This window comes from Pseudopipra pipra, chromosome 5 (assembly GCF_036250125.1).
Source record: "Pseudopipra pipra isolate bDixPip1 chromosome 5, bDixPip1.hap1, whole genome shotgun sequence".
In the NCBI taxonomy this organism is placed as follows: Eukaryota; Metazoa; Chordata; class Aves; order Passeriformes; family Pipridae; genus Pseudopipra; species Pseudopipra pipra.
In genome coordinates, this window is record NC_087553.1 from 15,449,282 (window position 1) to 15,469,152 (window position 19,871).

The 19,871-nt window shown below is 41.9% G+C and overlaps 1 protein-coding gene across 4 annotated transcripts in view; it reads right to left on the reverse strand.

Annotated features, from left to right (window-relative positions):
- DENND5B (DENN domain containing 5B) overlaps nucleotides 1–19,871 on the reverse strand; it is a 114,293-nt gene that overhangs the window by 39,630 nt on the left and 54,792 nt on the right. For all 4 annotated transcript variants that reach the window (XM_064654645.1, XM_064654647.1, XM_064654646.1 and 1 more), the window contains 3 exons: nucleotides 16,692–17,358; nucleotides 4,326–4,513; nucleotides 555–1,085 (listed from right to left, as the gene is read on the reverse strand). In XM_064654645.1, coding sequence (XP_064510715.1) covers nucleotides 555–1,085; nucleotides 4,326–4,513; nucleotides 16,692–17,358 — 1,386 coding nt within the window. The remainder of the gene's footprint in view (nucleotides 1–554; nucleotides 1,086–4,325; nucleotides 4,514–16,691; nucleotides 17,359–19,871) is intronic.

The window sequence follows — 19,871 nt, forward strand, 5'->3', positions numbered from 1 at the left end:
CTCATACCTTTTGCTAGCCTGCTGTCTCTATTTCTCCATTTCTAATCTCAGCTTCCTTTTCACTCTTCTGTACACACTACAGTGGAGTCATAACAGTACTCTTGTGGCACACCAAAGTGATGACCTTCAGAACAACACTACCCATTACCAACAACCTCTACTGTGAGTTTAGGCAACGTGAAAGGCTGGATTTGGTTTTTGTCTCATGTGTGCATCTCTCCTCTCAGCAAACAAAAAAAAGAAAGACAGAAAAAACAGTCACTTTCCATTGCTACCCTTCCACCAAAGCCAGAGGAGCAGCCCCATCAGCAGGCAGAAGCCTGCCAGCTTGGTTTGTGCCAGCTGGGACAGCTCTGACCGGCTCCATGGATGTGCACCAATGTGCTTTGGCAGGTGATGTGGGCCTGTGTAATGAGAATGGACAAATCTCCCGGTGAGGCAGAGGAAGAACGGCAGATTAAAGAGTGCCCAGGCTGTGTATACATAACACAGCTATGCTCCCTCCCCCTCAAAAGCACTTTTATGTGGAAAAACGAATACATGGCTATCTTTACTTTGTCAAAGTTTTGCATTTGTTCCCTGTTTGTCAGCCACGACTCCATGTCGGGGGCAGCCTGGATGACAAAAGCCTCGTAGTCTGCGAACATCTGCGTGAAGCGGTTGGCGAAAACCTCGCGAAGCTGCACGTTCAGTTTGTAGTCCCTCAGCTCCAGCTCCTCGCATGACAACTTGCCATCCTTCTCCTTCTCTGTGAGGGGAGTTGTGATTTTTTCCATCGTCACGCCCGTTCTTTTGGCGAGGGCCTGCAGGCGGGCGATCGTCTCGTTGCCCTTCAGCAGCTCGTACATGTTGAGGGCGTTGCTGGGGATGTTCCCGTTCTTCTTGTCGTTCACCAAGTCGCTAAGAACCAAGTTCTTGAGTTTGGTGGCGCTGTCACTGCAGTGCAGGTTGCCCTCTGGGGGGATCCCAAACTGCAGGAGGACCTCGGAGATTTCCTGGATGAACTCCAGCTTGTTGGGGAACTGGGGGAATTCCTCTGGCAGTTCGATAAAATGGTTATCGATGTCCACAAAGCACAAGTTTGCCTGAAATACAAAGAAAAATTCAAAATGGACACTTGAATTGGCTTCTCTATGATGTAGCCTTATTTTCCCAGGGTGCTTCAAGATAGAAGGGTAAGTGCTCACACATGGAGGAGACTTTAGCTGTGTTGTCTAGCCTGTGACATTTCAGACTTCAGTCAAGCTCAGGGCCAACTGGATGACAATGACTTAATGAATAAATAAAGTCTCCTGCCCTCTCCTGTAACATCATGACTTACAGATCCCAAACTTCGCACTATAAAGATTTGATAAGCCCTCCCAGACCAGCCAAGGACACACCAGTAAGCAGAGTAAAATAAAATTCCCAGCCCCTGTAAATACCTTCTGTGTGAATTACTGCACCTCACGGGCCCATTTATTTTACCACAATCCAACTGCAAGAAGCCTCTGTACCTGTGCTACCAAGGAACAAGATGTTCAGTGAGAAAGATGACATTGCTAGGAGCAAATTACAGAAGACGGTCCCATGTAAGTCCTTTGGGATCATGTCTGAGTACAGCCTGTCCACTGGAAATAGTGCCCTATTTCCCCACTCCCCTGACCTCCTGTTTCCATGGAGGCTTTTAATCTTGGCAATTGCTCTGCCTGAGATTTAAAGAGAGTGCTTTTAGCTTTGCTATGAATGGAGATGGATCTCAGTCCGTAAGATTAAAGTTAAGTGAAGACATTAATCTAGCAGAGCAGATACTTTTACTAGGAAAATGTCAATGGAGGGATGGAAGAACCCCATATAAAAATTAATTACATTGCAAATGCACCCTCAGGAATAATAGCAGAATGAAAAACAGTAATTGATCTTCTGAACTGAGGCTTACATCTGAAATTTGCTGTCTGAGTGCACTGTGCCGAGTAAAATCTTAAACCAGGTCAGATTCCCAAGCTGCTGAGCATTGACAGGTTTCGCCCTGGCATAAAGCTGCAGAATGGGAGATGCAGAAACCCACAGGGCAGCAGCAGGTCTTTGTTAGCTTGATTTGACCACTAGCACAGCTCCTCTGCCTTCTCCAAGGCCCTTTGACTGTTCTTTACTTCTTACCGAACACTGTAGACTAATCTTCAGATTATGTGAACAGAAAGGACTTGTTTTCCCCCTTTTCTGAAAAGGTTAATTTTCAGCAGGACAAGACATTCCATAGCAAACATGTTTATAATATATTGGATATTTCAGGGACATGTTTGACATTAATCACCTTTCACATAGATATTTTAAAGGGTATTAGGATTCATTTGGTAAAGCAGAAGTTTCCCTTCATCTCACTTTTTCATATTAAATTCAGTCTGTACAAAGAAAAGCATTTCTTCTTACAAAATGATTTGCTTTATTTAACTATGCAGCTATTAAAGAGTTGTGGTATGTATCAGTATGGTTCTTTAGCTCAGGGACTGCCTTCTTATCTATCAATATTTCATTTCAAAGGCTTTTTAATTTCAGCTCTGCATATCATTTACAAAATTTGAAAAATGAGATTTGGATTCAGAAAACCCCGGGGGAATTGGTCTCACTTCTCTCTTCAAAAACATCTGATGATTAAAGTTAATGCAGAGAGATTAGTAACCTTAAGACAGCATGATGGCCAGTTGTTAGAATTTTTATCTCTAACAAACAAATGGTTTATATTTAGAGCAAGAGCTTGAAGAGCTAGCCCCTGGCCTGAACAATAAAGCAGTGCTAAAGCGAACAGCGCTTCACCGCCGCTCGCACGCCGAAGGATTTTTCGTTTTTTTATTGTCTACAGGAATTTGAGATTAAGATCTTGTCTGTTCATTATGCCTTCTTTCTTTCCCTCTCCCAGAGTTACTGGACCTGTGGTGTTCATAAAGGCTGATTTTTTCACTCATTTGTTAAACATCAGGGGTGGGGGGCTGATTCTGCCCCGCTATTGCTCTTCTCTCCCTGGTGATACTTAATTTGTTATTCCAGCGGTACTTCAAGCCTGTCACATTAAAACTTTAATTTAAGGAAAATGACAGCTTAATCCGCCAACTAAAAGCATGTGACTAATAATTTTTAAAATCACAGTAATTATATAATATTAGCATGATTTTACTGAGGAGCGTAGCTAGATACCAGCTCCATTTCCTCATCAATGCAAACTTCATGTGCTTTGGTGATTGCACCCATGAGGTAAAACTTGACTTGCAGTTACATGCCACTGAGACTAAGACTCAGTCACCTCCATGTAATATTTAAAATAGACCTTTTTAAAAAAAGGCATTACCCTTACCCTGTGTGTATCCCTCCACTTCCATATACAAACTCCCTCTCCAGCATATTCTCCTCGGTTGCTGCTTCTAACCTGCCTTCTAAGTAAGAGCACATATTTGCAAGCCTTAGGGACTCTGCTCCCAGGAGAAGTCTCCGCACACAGCTGAGCTCAGCTCTGCCACTGTCATACTGCCATATGAACAGTTATTTTTGGGGTTCCCACAGATTTTAAGAAGAAACCCAAGTCAAAAAGCATGGCTTGCTCTGCTTCCAGTCACCATCTGGAATGCAGACAGGTTAGCCATATCCCAAAGACTTTGCTGTATAACCAGATTAGAATGTGAAGCAGTTTTCACCATCTTGGTCAAATTTCGAGGAGAAAAATCTCCATTTTACTCATTACCATCACCTAGGATTTTAACACCTAAATGAAGAAGATGGCCTCTCCTTCCTTTTTTTTTCTCTCTGAGTGGTTCACAGGCACAGTATCAATGCAAATCTGGCTTGTTTGAAGCCAGGGTGCTGGTCTAGTAATAGACCTCAACCCAGCCATGAACACAAGGGCTCACACGAGGATAGGATGAGGCTGGCAGGACAGGGCACGCTTCGCAGCAGCAGCAGCAGCAGGGGGACAGGTTTACACCATCTAGCAACTGCACCTGAGATCCAGATCCATAAAGATCATCCCCGAATGAAATGCTCTTTAGCCCTCTATCAATAGGACTGTGACACTGACAGAGTAACAGAACCTGGGGGGAGCGTGTGATGCAGGGAAAGCAGAGAAACTTTCAGCGTCACAGCAAAAAGCAGAAGTCAAGACAAGTAGTGGTACTCATTAAATTCAGAAATGGACCAGGAAGGGCTGCAGAGAATCCCCCTACTATCTCAATCCTGCTGACAAAAAGTCTCCACAACGCCAGAGAGGCCTCCTAACACCAGGCATGGCATTTTCCAGCAGGAATTCACACATATTAATAACATGCTTCAGGATAGCAACCCCAAAGACAGAGACTGACCTCCTGAGGCAGCTCCAGCTTGGAGCGGTCAGTTCCCTCCTTAGACTGCAGCCCCATCAGGTAGGGAACAGGAGCATCCAGAAAATGCAGGAGAGAGGCAGGAAGGATGGGGACGTACACATGCTGCCACTGAAACGGGAACAGCAGCGTTGTGATTCCCTCCGCCACCGTCATCAGACGCTGATAATCTAGACAGGGGGAGAGAGAGACAGATACTGAATTATATCCCTGTGTTTTGCTTTTGAAATCTCTTTGGCAAGGACATCAGTGACAAAACAAGACAGAAACCATGTTTATATGGTAAGATGTTCTTTTGAAAATAAGACAGTACTTACAAACCTTAAACTTAAAAACCTTAGACATTATTTAATTTGTCAAAGCTCATTACTCCCAGAAAAACTGCTGAGCATAGATATTCATATCTTATCTAGATCTATTCTGTCATTAAATTAATTTATTAAAAAGATACCAAAAGTTCTTTCTATAGTACAGGGTAACAATACTGTAATTCTATAAAAGGCATATATTTTTACAAGGGAAAAGGAGGAGAAAGAAATAGACTTCAAAGAAACATTGTGGTTTCTTGCTTGCTCCTGCCTGCCCACTTCTGCTCCACTTGCTACTACTTCTAAGGCTGAGTGCACTTCCCAGAAGACTTGCCTTGGTCACATACCAGCAGAAGATTACAATCCCTAAGTATTTAAAAGTACTGCTTTCAAGTAAAATCCAAACAGAAGCCTAATATAAATTTAGTCCTCAAAAATATTCTGTGTAGATAGTATATTTATATTGCATTGCTTTTCCAAATTTGTATTTAATCCACTAGTTCATTGCTTTGCAATATTTTGATTCAAGTAAACACACCGTGGATTATATTTTTTAAATCAAAATTTATTTTGATCCAGCTGAGCTGCCAAAATATTTCAGAATTTTGGTAAGAGCAAATTATTTCTCAAATATCCAGCTGGCATGATGGAATACCATAACCTATTTATTAATATAAATAAGGGAATACATTGAGAACAATATTTAAAAATATATAAATAAATAAATCACACATTAGTATTAAAGAGATCACCCTTACAGCAAATCTCAAACTGCAGACAATCCATCTGGAAACAGGTAAAGACCCCTGGGTCTTGTAAGCTGCTGGTGAATGTGAAGCCAGATGACCAGGTGTTTGCTTCTACCTCATCTTACAGCAGCTTCTGAATTAACAAAAACTCCCCCTAAATTTCGCACAACATGAAAGTACTTAACCCCAAATTCCTTAGGAATCTTAGCTGATCATGAAGAAGCAGTGCATCTCATTTAAGGGTAGTGGTTAAAGGCAGGAACACCAAAATGCAAGGCTGTGACAAGAGGGGGAGTCAGTTCTGATTCCCACTCTGGGCCTCTGCCACTTGTGAAAGCTGCTCTTCACTATTTGCAAAAAGAATTGTTCCCCTCAGCTTCAGTGCATGGGTATGTCATCAATATCCAGCAAGAGTGGTAAAAGGGATGTGTCCTCCATGGCTATATCCAAAATCAAGTCTCATCAGTGCCAGGCTGCATCCAAAATCAAGTCTCATCAGTACCAGCCTCACAAGCTTTGGCTTGAGCATCCAAAAGACTTTCTCTCTCACCAAGGCCAGACCCAGATCCTTGGTAACACTTGAATTGCTGCCCATCTCTCCTGATCCCTCTGCCCCACTCCAGAAAATTAAAGATACATGTATGAACCCTCTGGTTTGGAGTCAGGTAAGAAGGCTTTTTTCCTATAGCCCCACTGACTGCTTTTGCCTGGAGAGAAACCCAGCCTGGCCCTTCCCGTTTCCTGAACAAGCAAGCCAGACACCCTGGAAAACATCAACAACAGCAAAAGCGCTGTCATCTGACACTGCTCAACTATTAGGAGGTCACTGGGAAGATACACTTGAATAAATATGCAAATTAGAACAACAAATTGCATAACCCATTCTCCTTGCTAGCACTTCTCTGTGGAAAACCAGCCTTGATCTGCAGAAGGTCAGTCAGCAGGGCAAAAACATTTTTCATCTTGTCTTACCAACAGCTATTCACTCAGTCTTCAAAATTAATTTATGCATGCAAGTCAGTCTCAAGGTTACACCTCAAAATCACTCCCAGCTACAGATCAGCCATTTATGAATCCCTCCCCATGCTGCAATGGTCTATAATTATACATTTCCATTCGCTGTCTTGCTGAGGAGCACGTATACAAACCCAACTTACAGTACCTACTGGCGAAGCTTAGGAGTCTCATAACATTTCATAACTCTGCAAGCTTTAAAGGTTAAAAAAAAAAAATCAAATACAGAAAGTAGCATGTCTTAGTGTGCATGAGAATTTCAAAGTCCCTTCTGATCCATGTAGCCACATGAAGTAACAGGTTTTGACAGCAAAGGTGCAAGTATCTTCTAGAATAAGGGCATTCAGCTCAGGAAATGCATGCTCACTATTCTCTGGTGCTACTGATAACGTTTAACATGGTCACTAGCACTAATTTTGTAATCAATTTACTATGAGGAAATCTGTTTAAAAAAACACTAAAACAAACAGCCAAAAAACAACTAGTGATGACCAAATTATTAGGCTAATTGTTACCATCTAGCAATGCTTGTCAGTGATTAGCACAGGTAATCAGTTCAGTTTTGACTGAAGTTCCCAGGTTCCTCCAGAAATATAAAAAAATCTGGAAATGATTCTTTTGATATCTGTTCAAAGAAGTCATAAACTCTAGTTACTTTTTATGCTCTTTCAAGCCTGTAGAAGGTTAGACACTTATCCTGTAAGGCCTGAAGTGTTTTTTTTTTTTTTGATGGTGAGGTCTTGTACCAATCATCACTTGTGGAAAGTGTACATGGTTACTGAGGAAAACCTGGAAACAAAGGATTACTCCATTTTCTCAAACCAGAGACAGAAAAAGAGGAGGCAGAACAGAAAAAAGAACCAAACCAAAAAAAACCCAAAAACCCAACCAAACAAAAAACCCAAGGGAAACGAAAGTGAATGGAAAAAACAGGGTTTGTGTAGACTCAGTGTGCTTGTGTAAAGGGAGAGAGTGTTTCCAGATTCTATCCCACATCACTACTACACTTTGATAACAATCTCCAACTTCACGACAAGTTTTGCCAATTATTTTATGAATTACAGGTAGGAAAATTATTCTCTGATCCTACTCCAACCCATTCAACTGTCATCAAGAAACATTTAGAAAAAGATACAAAAAGTAAAAACACTGTCTAGGTGATATCCACAGAAGGTCACAAACTCAGAGTGATGAATGGCTCAAATCCAGGCAGTTTCCTGAGATCTGTGAAACAAATCCTTTCCTCTTCTTGGGGCTCACCCACCTCATAGGGTGCACAGCACACTGGTGCAGTGAAAGGCCCTGCCATGCCAACAAGGAAGGTTACTGCCTGACTGTTTTAAATGCATGAACAGAAAGTCACAGCCCACGGTGATGGCCCACAGCAGCAGCTGCTGCCACCAGAGGAAAGATCTGACCCATACAAAATCATCCCTGGATACAGAAATTAATAGTGGACAGTTGAGACCTAAGCCCAGGGCAGTGCCTGCCCTTCTCTTTGCTGTGCAGCCCAGGACAGTGGAGAAAGGACCCAAAAGATCCTGAGGCTTGCCAAGTGTCCCAAACAGTGGATGTGTTTCTCTAAAGCATGCAGATGGGCTTTGAGCTTTAAATTTCTCCTGCCCTGGATCTCCTTTCCATCTAATTGCTCCATCTCTCTTACATGCATCAATACATTACATTGTCAGTGATTGCCCTCCTGTCCTCAGCACTGGTGAGGCCACACCTCTAGTGCTGTGTTTGGTTTTGTCCTCTCACTACAGAAAAGACATTGAGGTGCTGGAGCATGTCCAGAGAAGGGCAATAAAGCTGGTGAAGAGTCTGGAACACAAGTCCTATGAAAAGCAGATGAAGAAACTGGGGGTTTTTAGCCCTGAGAAAATGAGGCTCAAGGGAGACTTTCTCACTCTCTACAACTACCTGAAATGAGATTGTGGTAAGGTGGGGGTCGGTCTATTCTCCCACGTAATAAGCAATAGAACAAGAGGAAATGGACCCAGTTGTGCCTGTGGAGATTTAGACTGGATATTAGGAAAAATTTCTTCACTGAGAGGGTTGCCAAGCAGGGAAGGGGTTGAGTCACTGTCCCTGGAGGCACCTAAAAGACATGTAAATGCGGCACTTAGAGATATGATTTAGTGGTGGACTTGGCAGTGTTAGGTTTATGGTTGGACTTGATGATTTTAAAGGTCTTTTCCAATCAAAATTATTCTACGATTCTTCATGTTCAGAGTTGAGTCTCTAATTTGTTCACAGAACATTTTCCAAAAGAAACTGCTCAAGGAGGATAATCCCAGGGCAAAGTGGTCCCAGGGGCTTCTATTGCAACTGCTGCCTCCTAACAGCTGCTTAAGCTGGATTTGGCGCAGCATTGTCTCTCACACTTAACCTTCTCCCTGAGTGAAGAAGAGGGCAAAACAGTCAAGTTAAAAGAGCCTGGATCAAACTGCCTTTTCTGGCATCATCTGCTGGGGGCCCTCAGCCAAGTCCCTGTATCTCAATTCCCTGTGCAGGACATGTAACTGCAGCAGGGACCTGCTCCGCCACAGGCTGCCAGTTCTGCACGAGCACCACACTCCAGCCATGCTTTACAAAGTCTGGTAATATTCATATCTCTCATAAAATACAATGTAGTGCTTAAAATGCAAATCCTGAGACATTCCTGTATAATTATGAATCGCTGTTTTCTGCTGGAGATGGAAATGGTTTCAACGTTTGAACATCAATTCCCCATAAATGTGTTTCTGAAAGAGGACAAAATTTGACAATTATTTGTCTTGATGTTGATTGTCCACAACACAATAACAGGAAAATAACCAATCAGCACAGTATTACAACAGATACTGTGCATGCAGAAATATCTATCTCAAAGAGCTTGAAGTTCAAACAGAGGCAGTGACTGAGAAAACAAAACAAAATAATCTTCCTTGCATTTTACAGGCTCTATAGGAGCTCTGAGATGTTAAACAATTCACAAAGCTCAACATAAAAATTACTTTTCCTGCTACAGAGGAGTCTGATATTTCAAAATCTTTCCAATGCTGCAGCAAAGCAGAACCAAGATCCTTCTAAAGGGAAATGAGATATCAGTGTTTTCCCTGTCAAAACAACTAAGATCTCATTCAGGTGCTACTTCCAAAACAGGTTCAAATCTTCAGTCATAATCAAACAGAAGAGAATTTCACCTGCGACCTTCCCAGCAAATGCCCAACCACAGGAATTTTGTATATAGGGCATGTGTAAGAGCACACATGCTCATTCAAACCAGAAACGGCATTCCTGCTGTGATCAGTACACGTTCCAGTTTCAACACCCCCCTCCTTCCCAATGAAAGAACAACTTGGCAGTATTCCAACTCTCTGTTCCTGTAACCCACCAAAGGTATGGCAGGAAGCCTAATGCAGAGCTGGAGTCACAGCCTGGATCCTCTAAATCCAGTCCGATGCTTTAAAAATAGACTGTGCTTCTTTCCTTTCCTTTTAAAGTCCCGCTTTACATACAGTTTAAAAGCACTTGGAAGCGTTTGAGACGATGAGTTAGCTGGACACCAGTTCCTCTCCTTACTGCTTTTTGAACATGCATGAAGTATAACTGCAGCTTTGCAAACCTATGTATTTAAATATGTATCCTGGAAGATGGTAATCAGATGATGTTCTCAAAGAGTACCCTATCAAAATGCACAAAACAATTCTAAGCAATACTTTAAAACAAAACAAAGCAACAACAGAGAGAAAAAAATCATCAATGAACCTTAATGCATAAGGCTGTACAGGCTTTAAAAAATTCTTGTGACCGATAGTTTTTCAACATGCTACCTCTTCAGTCAAAGTTTTATAAGCAATTGCTGTTCAACTGCTTTTTTTTTTGTAACAAGATATGAATTAGATGAACCAGGAAAAACTGGAAAATAAAAATGAGTATTTTGCTTTGAGCTCTGAGCATGAGTCAGGAACGGCACATAACTGCTATGAGACCTATCTTGGGGCTTGGTAGCTTCAGATCTCTGATGTTTATATATAGCCCAGTGCAGATGAAAAACAAAATCTGAAATTCACATCTGAGACAAAAATTGTTTATGAAAGCAAAGGTTTTCAAATCAGATCTCAGCAGCTTCACAGAAGCAGCACATATAAGGGCTGCAGACATCAAAGCACCCTGGAAGCTTCCACCTTTCATCTGCTTTGTATACTGGCAGCTGTGATGAGCAGCAAGCCAGTCCAGGTGATTTTCAAGAGATGTTCAGATAAAAAGCACAGAAGTGGTTCAGGAAATGTTTATTCGGTATACAAATCACCTTGTAGCAGTGCTGCATTCAGGGACCTTGGGCAGATGCAGTGACATGGGGTTGTAACCAGCACCTGGGGAAGTGCCCCATGGTACTTCAGTGCCCTTCACCCCCAGTGGAAGAGTGGATTTACCAGCGAGTGACACAGCACGAGTTACTCGACAAAAGCAGAGTGGCATTTTATGCAAATATCAAAATACATTTTATGCAAATATCAAAATACATATTTTCTTAAACAGAATGGTCAAGATGAGCCTGCGTCTAATTGCCTGAAGTAGGAATTAGCCTCTCAGACGGGGGGTCAGCTCTGCCCACAGGGAAACATCCCAAGGCCAATATTCACCGAAGCCAGTTCTTACCCTTTCCCCTCATTGGCAAATGTATAATGTAAAAAAACCATCCCACTTCTACTTCAATGAATTTCCATTTATACGATTTATCTGTGTCACAGCCTGCCATTAATAGTTTAGCATAAATTAGTTTATGATTAAGAGCCACCTTAAGAATTAGCTCCCATTACCAGCATGGTTAAATCTCTGAGAGGAGGGTGAAAGTCCATGACAAGGCTGACAAGGTGCCAGCAGGACACATGAGGATGCTCCTGAAGACACAGGGAGCCCCTTGCTTGTCCCTGCAGCTGCTGGGACACAGGAGGCTCCCAGCTGGCAGCGAGGTGGTGGAGAGGACACAGAGCCCAGCAGGGAACAACTTTGCTCAAGACCACTTTTGACTGCCATGATATTTATCTGGCATTTGCCATAACTAGAATGAAAAGGCCTAATTTAACTTTCTTCCCCTCATTCTTAAAAAGGAAAAGAGGTTTCATCATGGAAAATAATGAGATTCAATTAATGAGGTGGTAGAGTGTGTGTGCATGCATAGCGTTAAAAGCAGTGACCCAATCTTCCTTTACAGCTCATTGTGAACAAAAACAGGAGTGGAGTTGCAGTACAGACCTGTACTAGCTCCTTTTCCTTATTTCCAGATGCTTTAAAACCTTGAATTTTCAGGTCGTATTGACTTTGGCTAATAAAATCGAGCAACTTCTAATTAAAAAACGGTTTTGTCTTTTCACCTGAGTTAAAAAGGAAGAGTATAATTCATTCTCTGATTATTCTATCCAGTTACTTGTCTCCTTTCCAGGGGAATATGTACTGTGGCCTCCTCTGAGCATGGTGTTCTTGAGGCCCTAATCCCAGGTCTCTTTCACAGCACAGACAGATTTTCACAGAATAACAGAATATGCTGAGTTGGAAGAGACTCATGTAAATTGTTCTCTGCAATAACTTCCCATTGATTTTGATGAATACTAGTGTGGAGGGCAACTATTAAAACAAGGAGCAGAAGAGCAAAGGTTTTCTACATAGCTATTTGGTGTAAAAGTGCTTTAAAAGAAAGACACATCATGTGTATATTAGTTTTTAAAAATCTCCCCCAAAACAGACTTCATAAGAAAGATCTTTCAGACACTACCTTTTTCTAGGCAATGGCTTTATATATGCATAGTCATTTGTATTATAATTTCTAAGATTAAAAAAAAAAAGCAAATAATATTTCAATCTTGGAGAAGCAATTACTCAAGCCCTTGGAAAAACAACTTGGAAAATGCTCAAAAATATAATGAGTAGAAACAGTCTAAGCTCTAAGAAGTTTATCTTTATCTCATCCACACGCTCCCTCTCGTGCTTTAATCCCTGGAAAGGCAGACATACAAAATGGATTGCTGAGGTTTCTGCAGAGCTTACAGTTTAATTCATCTCTCTCCAGCAGAAGTCTCACGCCAGTGGCGTTTTGTTACTGATCCTTCAGAAATTGTAGCTGCTATTGCAGAGTGGACATAACAGGACCCTTACATCTGTGTGGTCTTACTGGAGAGCTGTGCTTTGAATAAAAAAAAAAGGGCACTTGCAAGAGCATTGCAAAGACTGCAACCCCAAGAATTGCCGGGAAAAAAATTTCAGATCTCTCTTCTTGGTTTTCAAAGCCCCAATATTAAAATCTGTCCCTATTTAATCTTAAAAGTGTTCTTTACATGCAGAGAGATGTAACCTGAAGACATCGGAGTTCAGCTTCCAATGCTTTCAGGTGCAGCTTTTTATATCACCTTTGCAGATCAAAGCTGGCACTTAGAGCAGTCTGTTACATCTACCCACCAACAGTGGTTTTGATTAACTCCCTGGAAGTCCACACTGTCTCCATGAACAGTAAGGGCTGATCTTTTCAGTCTCGTCATTGGGGTGCAAGCACAGATCTCTGCCAGTCAGCCAGCTGTGTCACTTTGTTCTGTGTTTTGCCTTAATGCTGCCACAGCACCATTTGCAGCTCCCAAGAAGCACAGACATTTAAAAGATTCAGACTGAAATGCTTTGGTCAGAGTAGCTTTTGCCCCAGAAAGATACAGATACCTACATTATTAGTTCCCAAACTGCGGTTTGTAAAACCACAGGGAGAGCTCTGTAGCATCAGGTTGCTTTAAAGTATAAACTGTAAACTTGAGGATTAAGGTAGTTGTCTGCAGTCCAAAATGCAGCTTAAAAAATGAGCTCGTCATTCTTTCATGTCAGTTTGTCCAATCTTCTGCTTGACCACCACAGCTGTAAATTGAAGTTACAGTTCACTACAATCCCTGCATTTTCCCAAGTGATGGGATACCACTCACCTGAAAAACATCACAAACAATGCAACTAGATACCCAAAGCTGACTGCAGCAGCCATGGTACAAACAGCTACCTGTCCTGTCCCCACTGCAGAGCTGTGCCAGACACTCTTGTATCATGCTGGAAAAATATTCAGGGCAAGCTGGGTAAAGCCACCCAACACCCTCACCTCTTCATTTAGTTAGCTGCCTTTGTTCAGGCTGCTGGAAACATTATGCCTCAGCTACAGAGTTAAAAATAAACTTTTTCATCATCAGCTCCTGGTTCCCTTGAGAAAAGCCACTCCAGAAAAGCCAGTACAGCCCCTGTGCAACCTTCCTGCCAGCTGTTATCACCAACTAGGCTCACTGTATGGTCAGGGTTGTGCACCCAATTATACTTTCAATCAACTTTCCAAAATAACTATTTATTCTTTAAAAGAATAACAAAATTTTTGGTAAGACTGAATGAAAAGCTTCCTTCCAACAGGGCTAGGAGAGCCACTAAAAAGTCAGCTTCCATTTCCCATACATGTTATTAGCAGCTCTCCCACTGAAATAGTTTGGTGAACTAAAGCAGGTTTTGGTCCAGTGCTCTGATTTCTTGAGTATTAGCAGTAAGTCAGTGAATTCTGATTTGGGTAAATAATGCTGTCTTGCTTGAGATTGCAACCAGTGGATGCAAGACCATCTCCTACTAATTTCTTGTTGAGTTTGTGAAGGTCACGGGAAGGCCAGGCTACTGGAAACACAATCCAATGAGTCCATCCTCTTTAAAGCAGGAAGGGAAGGAAGGATGAACTTGCAAAATCCCTCTCTCATTCTTTATTTTGGAACAAGAGATATGTAAGCCAAAAACTCTTCCTCTTTTGCCTTGAAAGAACTTGGGAGTTAAGAAAGTGTTTTTCCCCAGTGGATCTCAAAGCTTAGAGAGATTTCAGGGGTATCTAGGCTGGTTACATCTCAAATAGGAAAGTAGCTGCTGTTTTCTCTTTCAGGAATCGCAAGACTGACATTTAAAAGAAGCCACAGTGCACAATTAGCCAAGTACTCAGCTGTCAGGGTATGCCAAAACTGAGGCTTTGCACTTGCCCTCCACTCCACACTCCTCACCTCTGGGAACTGGCATTATGATGCTATTTACATAATCACAGAATTTCCCTAATACAACTGTACACTTTCCCCCATGCACCATTAAGTTGTGCCTATAACAAATAGGGAAGTAAAGGTCATGTCAAGGACATCCCTAGATTCACAAATTATAGAGGCAGAGAGAAAAAAAAGTAATCCAAGTTTTGGAGGGTGGAAAGGATTACTTCTCATTATCTCATTTTTGTTAAAAAAAACCCCAAACCACAGTGAAAACAAAAAAACGAGTAAACCCTTAAATTACAGACAGTAATTGGAAGAATAATATTTTTCTAACTTCTGGTGGCACTGAAAATTGAGAATTATTTAGTGTGTATTTTGTATCTGTCTGAAGGACTGTTACAAAAGTAACGCATACACAGGGTGCTCTCTACATGTACAAAATATTAAAATATAACCTGACAAGCACACTTTTGCTAATACTACTACCTTAGAGGGGAAAATAAAAATCAGTTTTCAGTGAGTCCATTAACAAGGACCAGGGTGGGATCAACTAAAAGGGATGGGTGGCGAAGCATTTTATTGGTGGTGCTATTTAATGTCAAATCCCAGTGTAAAGTGACAAAGGCAGCACAATTCAAACGAGGAAGAAAGGAGGTAAGTGCACACACACACATAGGAGCAGAAGGGAGTGGAAAAGGAGCCTAATCAAAACTAACAGCAGGATTTCGGCTCATACTTCAAACTGAGAGCAGATAAACCCCTTCATTTTCAGTTCTTGCAAGCAAACCCCTGGAGCTCATGTGGAGAAGAGCTCTGCAAAGAACTAGAAATCCTTTGAATTCCATCATTTGCAGAGGAACTACACTCTTTCCACCTCCCTGAACACTTTTTTGCCCATTCTCAGTCATTTAGTTATTAGCATTACCATTACATACTTACTGACCTTTTCTTTTCCATGACAAACACAAGCATTCCCTTTTGAAGCCTGAAGGTTCACTACCTGTACTCATTTTAGATGACTTCCCATCCTCTCTCCTCTCTCCATTTCAAGCTGTGTGTTGCTTGAGCCACATCTCTTGAGAAGCCTAGGTATTCAGCACCTTTTCCTCTTTTCAATAAAGGGTATGTATATCTCCTGGCTTCATGTTTTTCATTCTAGTCTCATGAAACCAGCCCCCTCAACACCCCAAAAATTTTTCCCTGAGGCACTGTTTCCTAGTTTAAGGTCAGCATTACAGATGCTATTGGAAAACCCAAATAATATGAACAGGGATCCAGTGAGACTTGGAGGAATCTCCAAAAACTCTGAACATCCCTTTGAAAGCCAGCAGGAAACTTGAATTTGACATGTTTGGGCACTCCAGTGCATTGAAACATTTGCAGCACTTACTTTTAGCACCTGAATATCCCCAGGGACAGACCCACAGCAACCAATATTGTACAGGAAACGGGGTGTAAAACCTCAGAGCATTCCCAGCGCTAAGTCGGGATTCCCCAAACCTGTAGCAGAGTTTTGCACTATTGCAGAAATACACAACCATAAGAGAAAAGGTACAGACCAGATTTTCAAAAGATTACTGGCACACTTCAACTGCACAGGCTCTGTGCAAGTAACTTCTGCCAGTGTCGCCAGCCTTGGCCAACTGCAATCTTAAGTGTCTCAAAAAGAAGTACCAGCATCCTTGTCAGCAAAGGTCCCAAACAGCAGGACTATGAAGGGATGACCTGCAACACTACTCAGCTTCAACCCAGCATTACATCTTCAGCCTCCAAGTGCTAAAAAACTCCCAGCATTTTAACCAGAACATATCCATCACACAGGAGGGAGGAAATTCCACCAAACGTCGGTATGCTGCTGAAATTTGAAAAACAAAGTAGCAAGAGTGTCTTCAAGATGTATTACACTTTCTGCTGGTATTCTTGCAGAAGACAGGATTTGTCTCATGCTGTCTTGCAGCATGATCAAGGGCAGTGTATGGATAATAATCAAATTAATTCTACTGCTAGCTTTCACAAGTGATAAATACAACGCACAATTAAGCAAGCGGCACCAAGACTGCCTGGAGGAAACAATTATTTAGTGCTTTCATTAGGACAGACTCACTTCTCTCACATTTTTTCTTTCCATTCTCACGTTTCACAAATCCCCTAAAGATCAATGTTAGCTCCACATAACATTAAATTATTGTATCTCCTGTGGCTGCAGCTGCCCAGGAACTGCCCGATGGAAACAGACCCAACATGCACCGCCGGACAAGCACCCACCTTGTGAGTACAGAAGGATCTGCATCTCCAGAAGAACGCAGGTGAAAACCTGGACCAGGTTCTCCAGGCCCAGCAGCTCGAAGACCTCCCGCAGCGGGTAGTCAGAGAGTGGCAGCTCGTTGGGCCCGGGCCTCTGGCAAATGATGGGCTCATAAACCCCATAAAACTTGAGCGACCTCCCCGGGGGCGGCAGGGGCACCTCGTAGAGGATGTTGTGGATGTAGCTCTCCAGGGGCAGCGGCGGCGGCTGCTGGGAGGTCACTGCCTTATAAAGCTGGATCAGGAACTTCTTGCAGGCTTGCATGAAGGGCAGGGGGGTGATGAGGCATATGCACTTGGAGACGTACAGCGTGTCTCTGCTGATGTCGTAGGAGTTGTACCGCTGGAGCTTGGCGAGGGACGTGGCGTCGCCCTCGTCGATGCTGCTGGCCAGGGAGTCCATGCTGCACGAGGAGGAGGCACAGACACTGCTGTACTGCTCTGCATTGTGCATCTGGTACAGTGTTTGCATGGCCGTGCAGATCTGCTTGCTCGTGACCTCCTCGTAGAACGTGAGCACAAACCCGTACGTACGAGAGCCGTCCTCTCTGGTGATGATGAACGAGTGGAGCTGTGGATCCCTGTTATCTGCCTGTGTCCTGAAGGACAGCCCTTTGGGCATACACAGCTAAGAAAAGAGAGAAGAAATAGACATAGTTATCTAAGCTACAATTTTATTTGGTTATTTTTGCTGTATAGGCACATTCTTTTTATCCGCTGCATCACAACAAGCCATTTATTATTAAACATAATCCCCCTGAAAAGTATTCAAGAACAAACAGCCTGAAACTGATGCTACTTAAAAGAAGAGGTAGAAACGACTGAAGAAAGGAAAACACCCTTCAAAATTACCCATCTATTAAGTCATTATGAGCCATTTTCGTTACTTTCTGAAATTATTTTCACTGCTGAATAGTCTTTGTGTCGTTTACTTAAGCATCATATAAAAACATCCAGTTTTGTTCTCATTTCCATATATCATGCCCACAGTGCTCTAAAATCAGAGAGTCAAGGAAGCATCTTATACCACTGAATTAAAATTTAAAAGACTTCTTAAAATTCTTTGATGTTCCCTAATTTTATGGAAAAAAACCTCAACAAACCAAACCCCAAATGACTGGCAGCTATTAAGCTACTACATTTACTTTCTTCTTTAAGTGCTACAAAATAGCTTAGATTGGAAAAAAAGGGTGTGGGAGGGGATGAGGAGGGAAACACCCAAAATCTATGACAGCCTCCTTTTTGATTTACCACTCAGCAAAATCCTTTGCAGTGATTCTACTACACTGGGTGTTTCTCTGAAACATGGCCCTGGTGATAACTGGAGGCATTTTTCCAGACATTCCTCGGGAATGCTATCAGCCATCTAATACAAAATAACAAACATCCAGGAAAACTTGTTTGAATGTGCATCAGCAGGAAACTCTTCATGTTCTAGCTAAATCAGTATGTTAATAAACGAAGAACTAAAGCTGCCTTTGTACCTTCCAACTGAAGAAATAAAAAAGAAAGAAGAGAGGGAGAGCCTTCAAAGTGTTCCTCCTTTTCCAAAAGGCAACAGTTGAAGTCACCTTTCCCAAGGGATGTGAATCTACACACAACTGAGTGTATCCCCTACTGCCTCACCTTGACCTGGAGTAAATTCTTCTGATGGTAGAAGAGGTCAAGAGAAATAATCATATATTTTCAGGCACATCCTACCCTGAACTTCTGCAGTGCACCTTGCACAGATCACTTGAAAATCTGATTAAGCTGCTACCAGTCCAGCTGGGATTCAAGCAAGTGGTCCAGACTCACTTCACAACAGGCTATCAGGCCCCTAAATTATCTAGGACAGCTCTTATGTATTGCTCAAAAAGGTAATGTATAGGGAAATAAGTAGCATAGAGCTGGCAAAAGAATTTAATTCAACTGATGGGGTTTGCTGATACAAACCATGAAACTGCAGCTTGAACCATTTTTAAATAGCAGCCACATTTTCATTCAAAAGCTTTATAGCTTTTATTGAGGCGTTAACAGTAGTGCCATGGTTAAGGCTTCTCCAATAAAGAAGTAGTAAAAAATCCTTGTTTCACACTTTATTTAAATTTATTCTGCCCAATAAATATCTCTCTTCACCTCATTTTTTTGACAGGCTTGCTTAATAAAAATTTATTTCTAGAATGCAGGCTTTCAACAGTGGCTATAAGCCTTATCAAAGCCAAGCAGGCTGAAATCACAGGTTTAAATCTTAATGCTATCAAAGATTATATTTTTCTTCACTCTACAGAAAAATACCTGCATAAGCAAATTATATATATGGCTAAGATCAAAAACAGATAAGCATCAGGGAAATTCAGACCAGCTGAGACAGTTTCAGAAGCCTGTTTAAGTAAATTTCCTCCAAGACTTAATTATTATTCCCTTGTCCTTTATATACTGGGTATATACACACAAAGGGATAGTCATCTATTAAGTTTCAGCCACAGCTTGACATATGTAGAATAACAACATTTTAAGACCCTGGCTGCAAACCCTGGCACAGAGACTGTTGCTGTTGTTAGACCTACAAGAGGACATGGGAGAAAGCAGAGAAAGAAAGAAAGGAGATGGGAAGCACCGAGGCAGGAAGAACAACCAGGAGACACTTAAGAAGCTGAGATCAAAAGGAAGAGCCTGCACTCATTTACCAGCAATACAGAAAGCTTTGAATTTGCGGTTCATGCACGAAAACTTTCATCTTAGGGCCTTGGACATCAATCACTTCCCATCTCATCTGTGTCACACATGCCACAGAAGAGTGTTGGGGAAGAGCGGCTTGGGATGTGCTAAGGGGGGGTGAAATCTTTGCCTGCTGGTGTGAAGCTGACTGGCTAACAGTGAGAAGGCAGTCAGTCACCTGTACTGCATCTTTCTACAAACACTGAAAACTGTCCAAGGTTACTGATCAAAGGACAGGATTTTGGTTTCCAGAGCACTTTACTATTTACATTTAAACGTATTCATCAGCAGAAAAATGTGGAATTAAATCGTATTTGCAATAAGGCTTATAACCAAGATGGTTTGTAAAAATAAAAGGAAGCTGCACCAAGACAGTTAAAAAAGTATCAACTAATCTATAACCTGTCTCTAAAAGTCATGAGTAGGAGATATCCTTTCCCT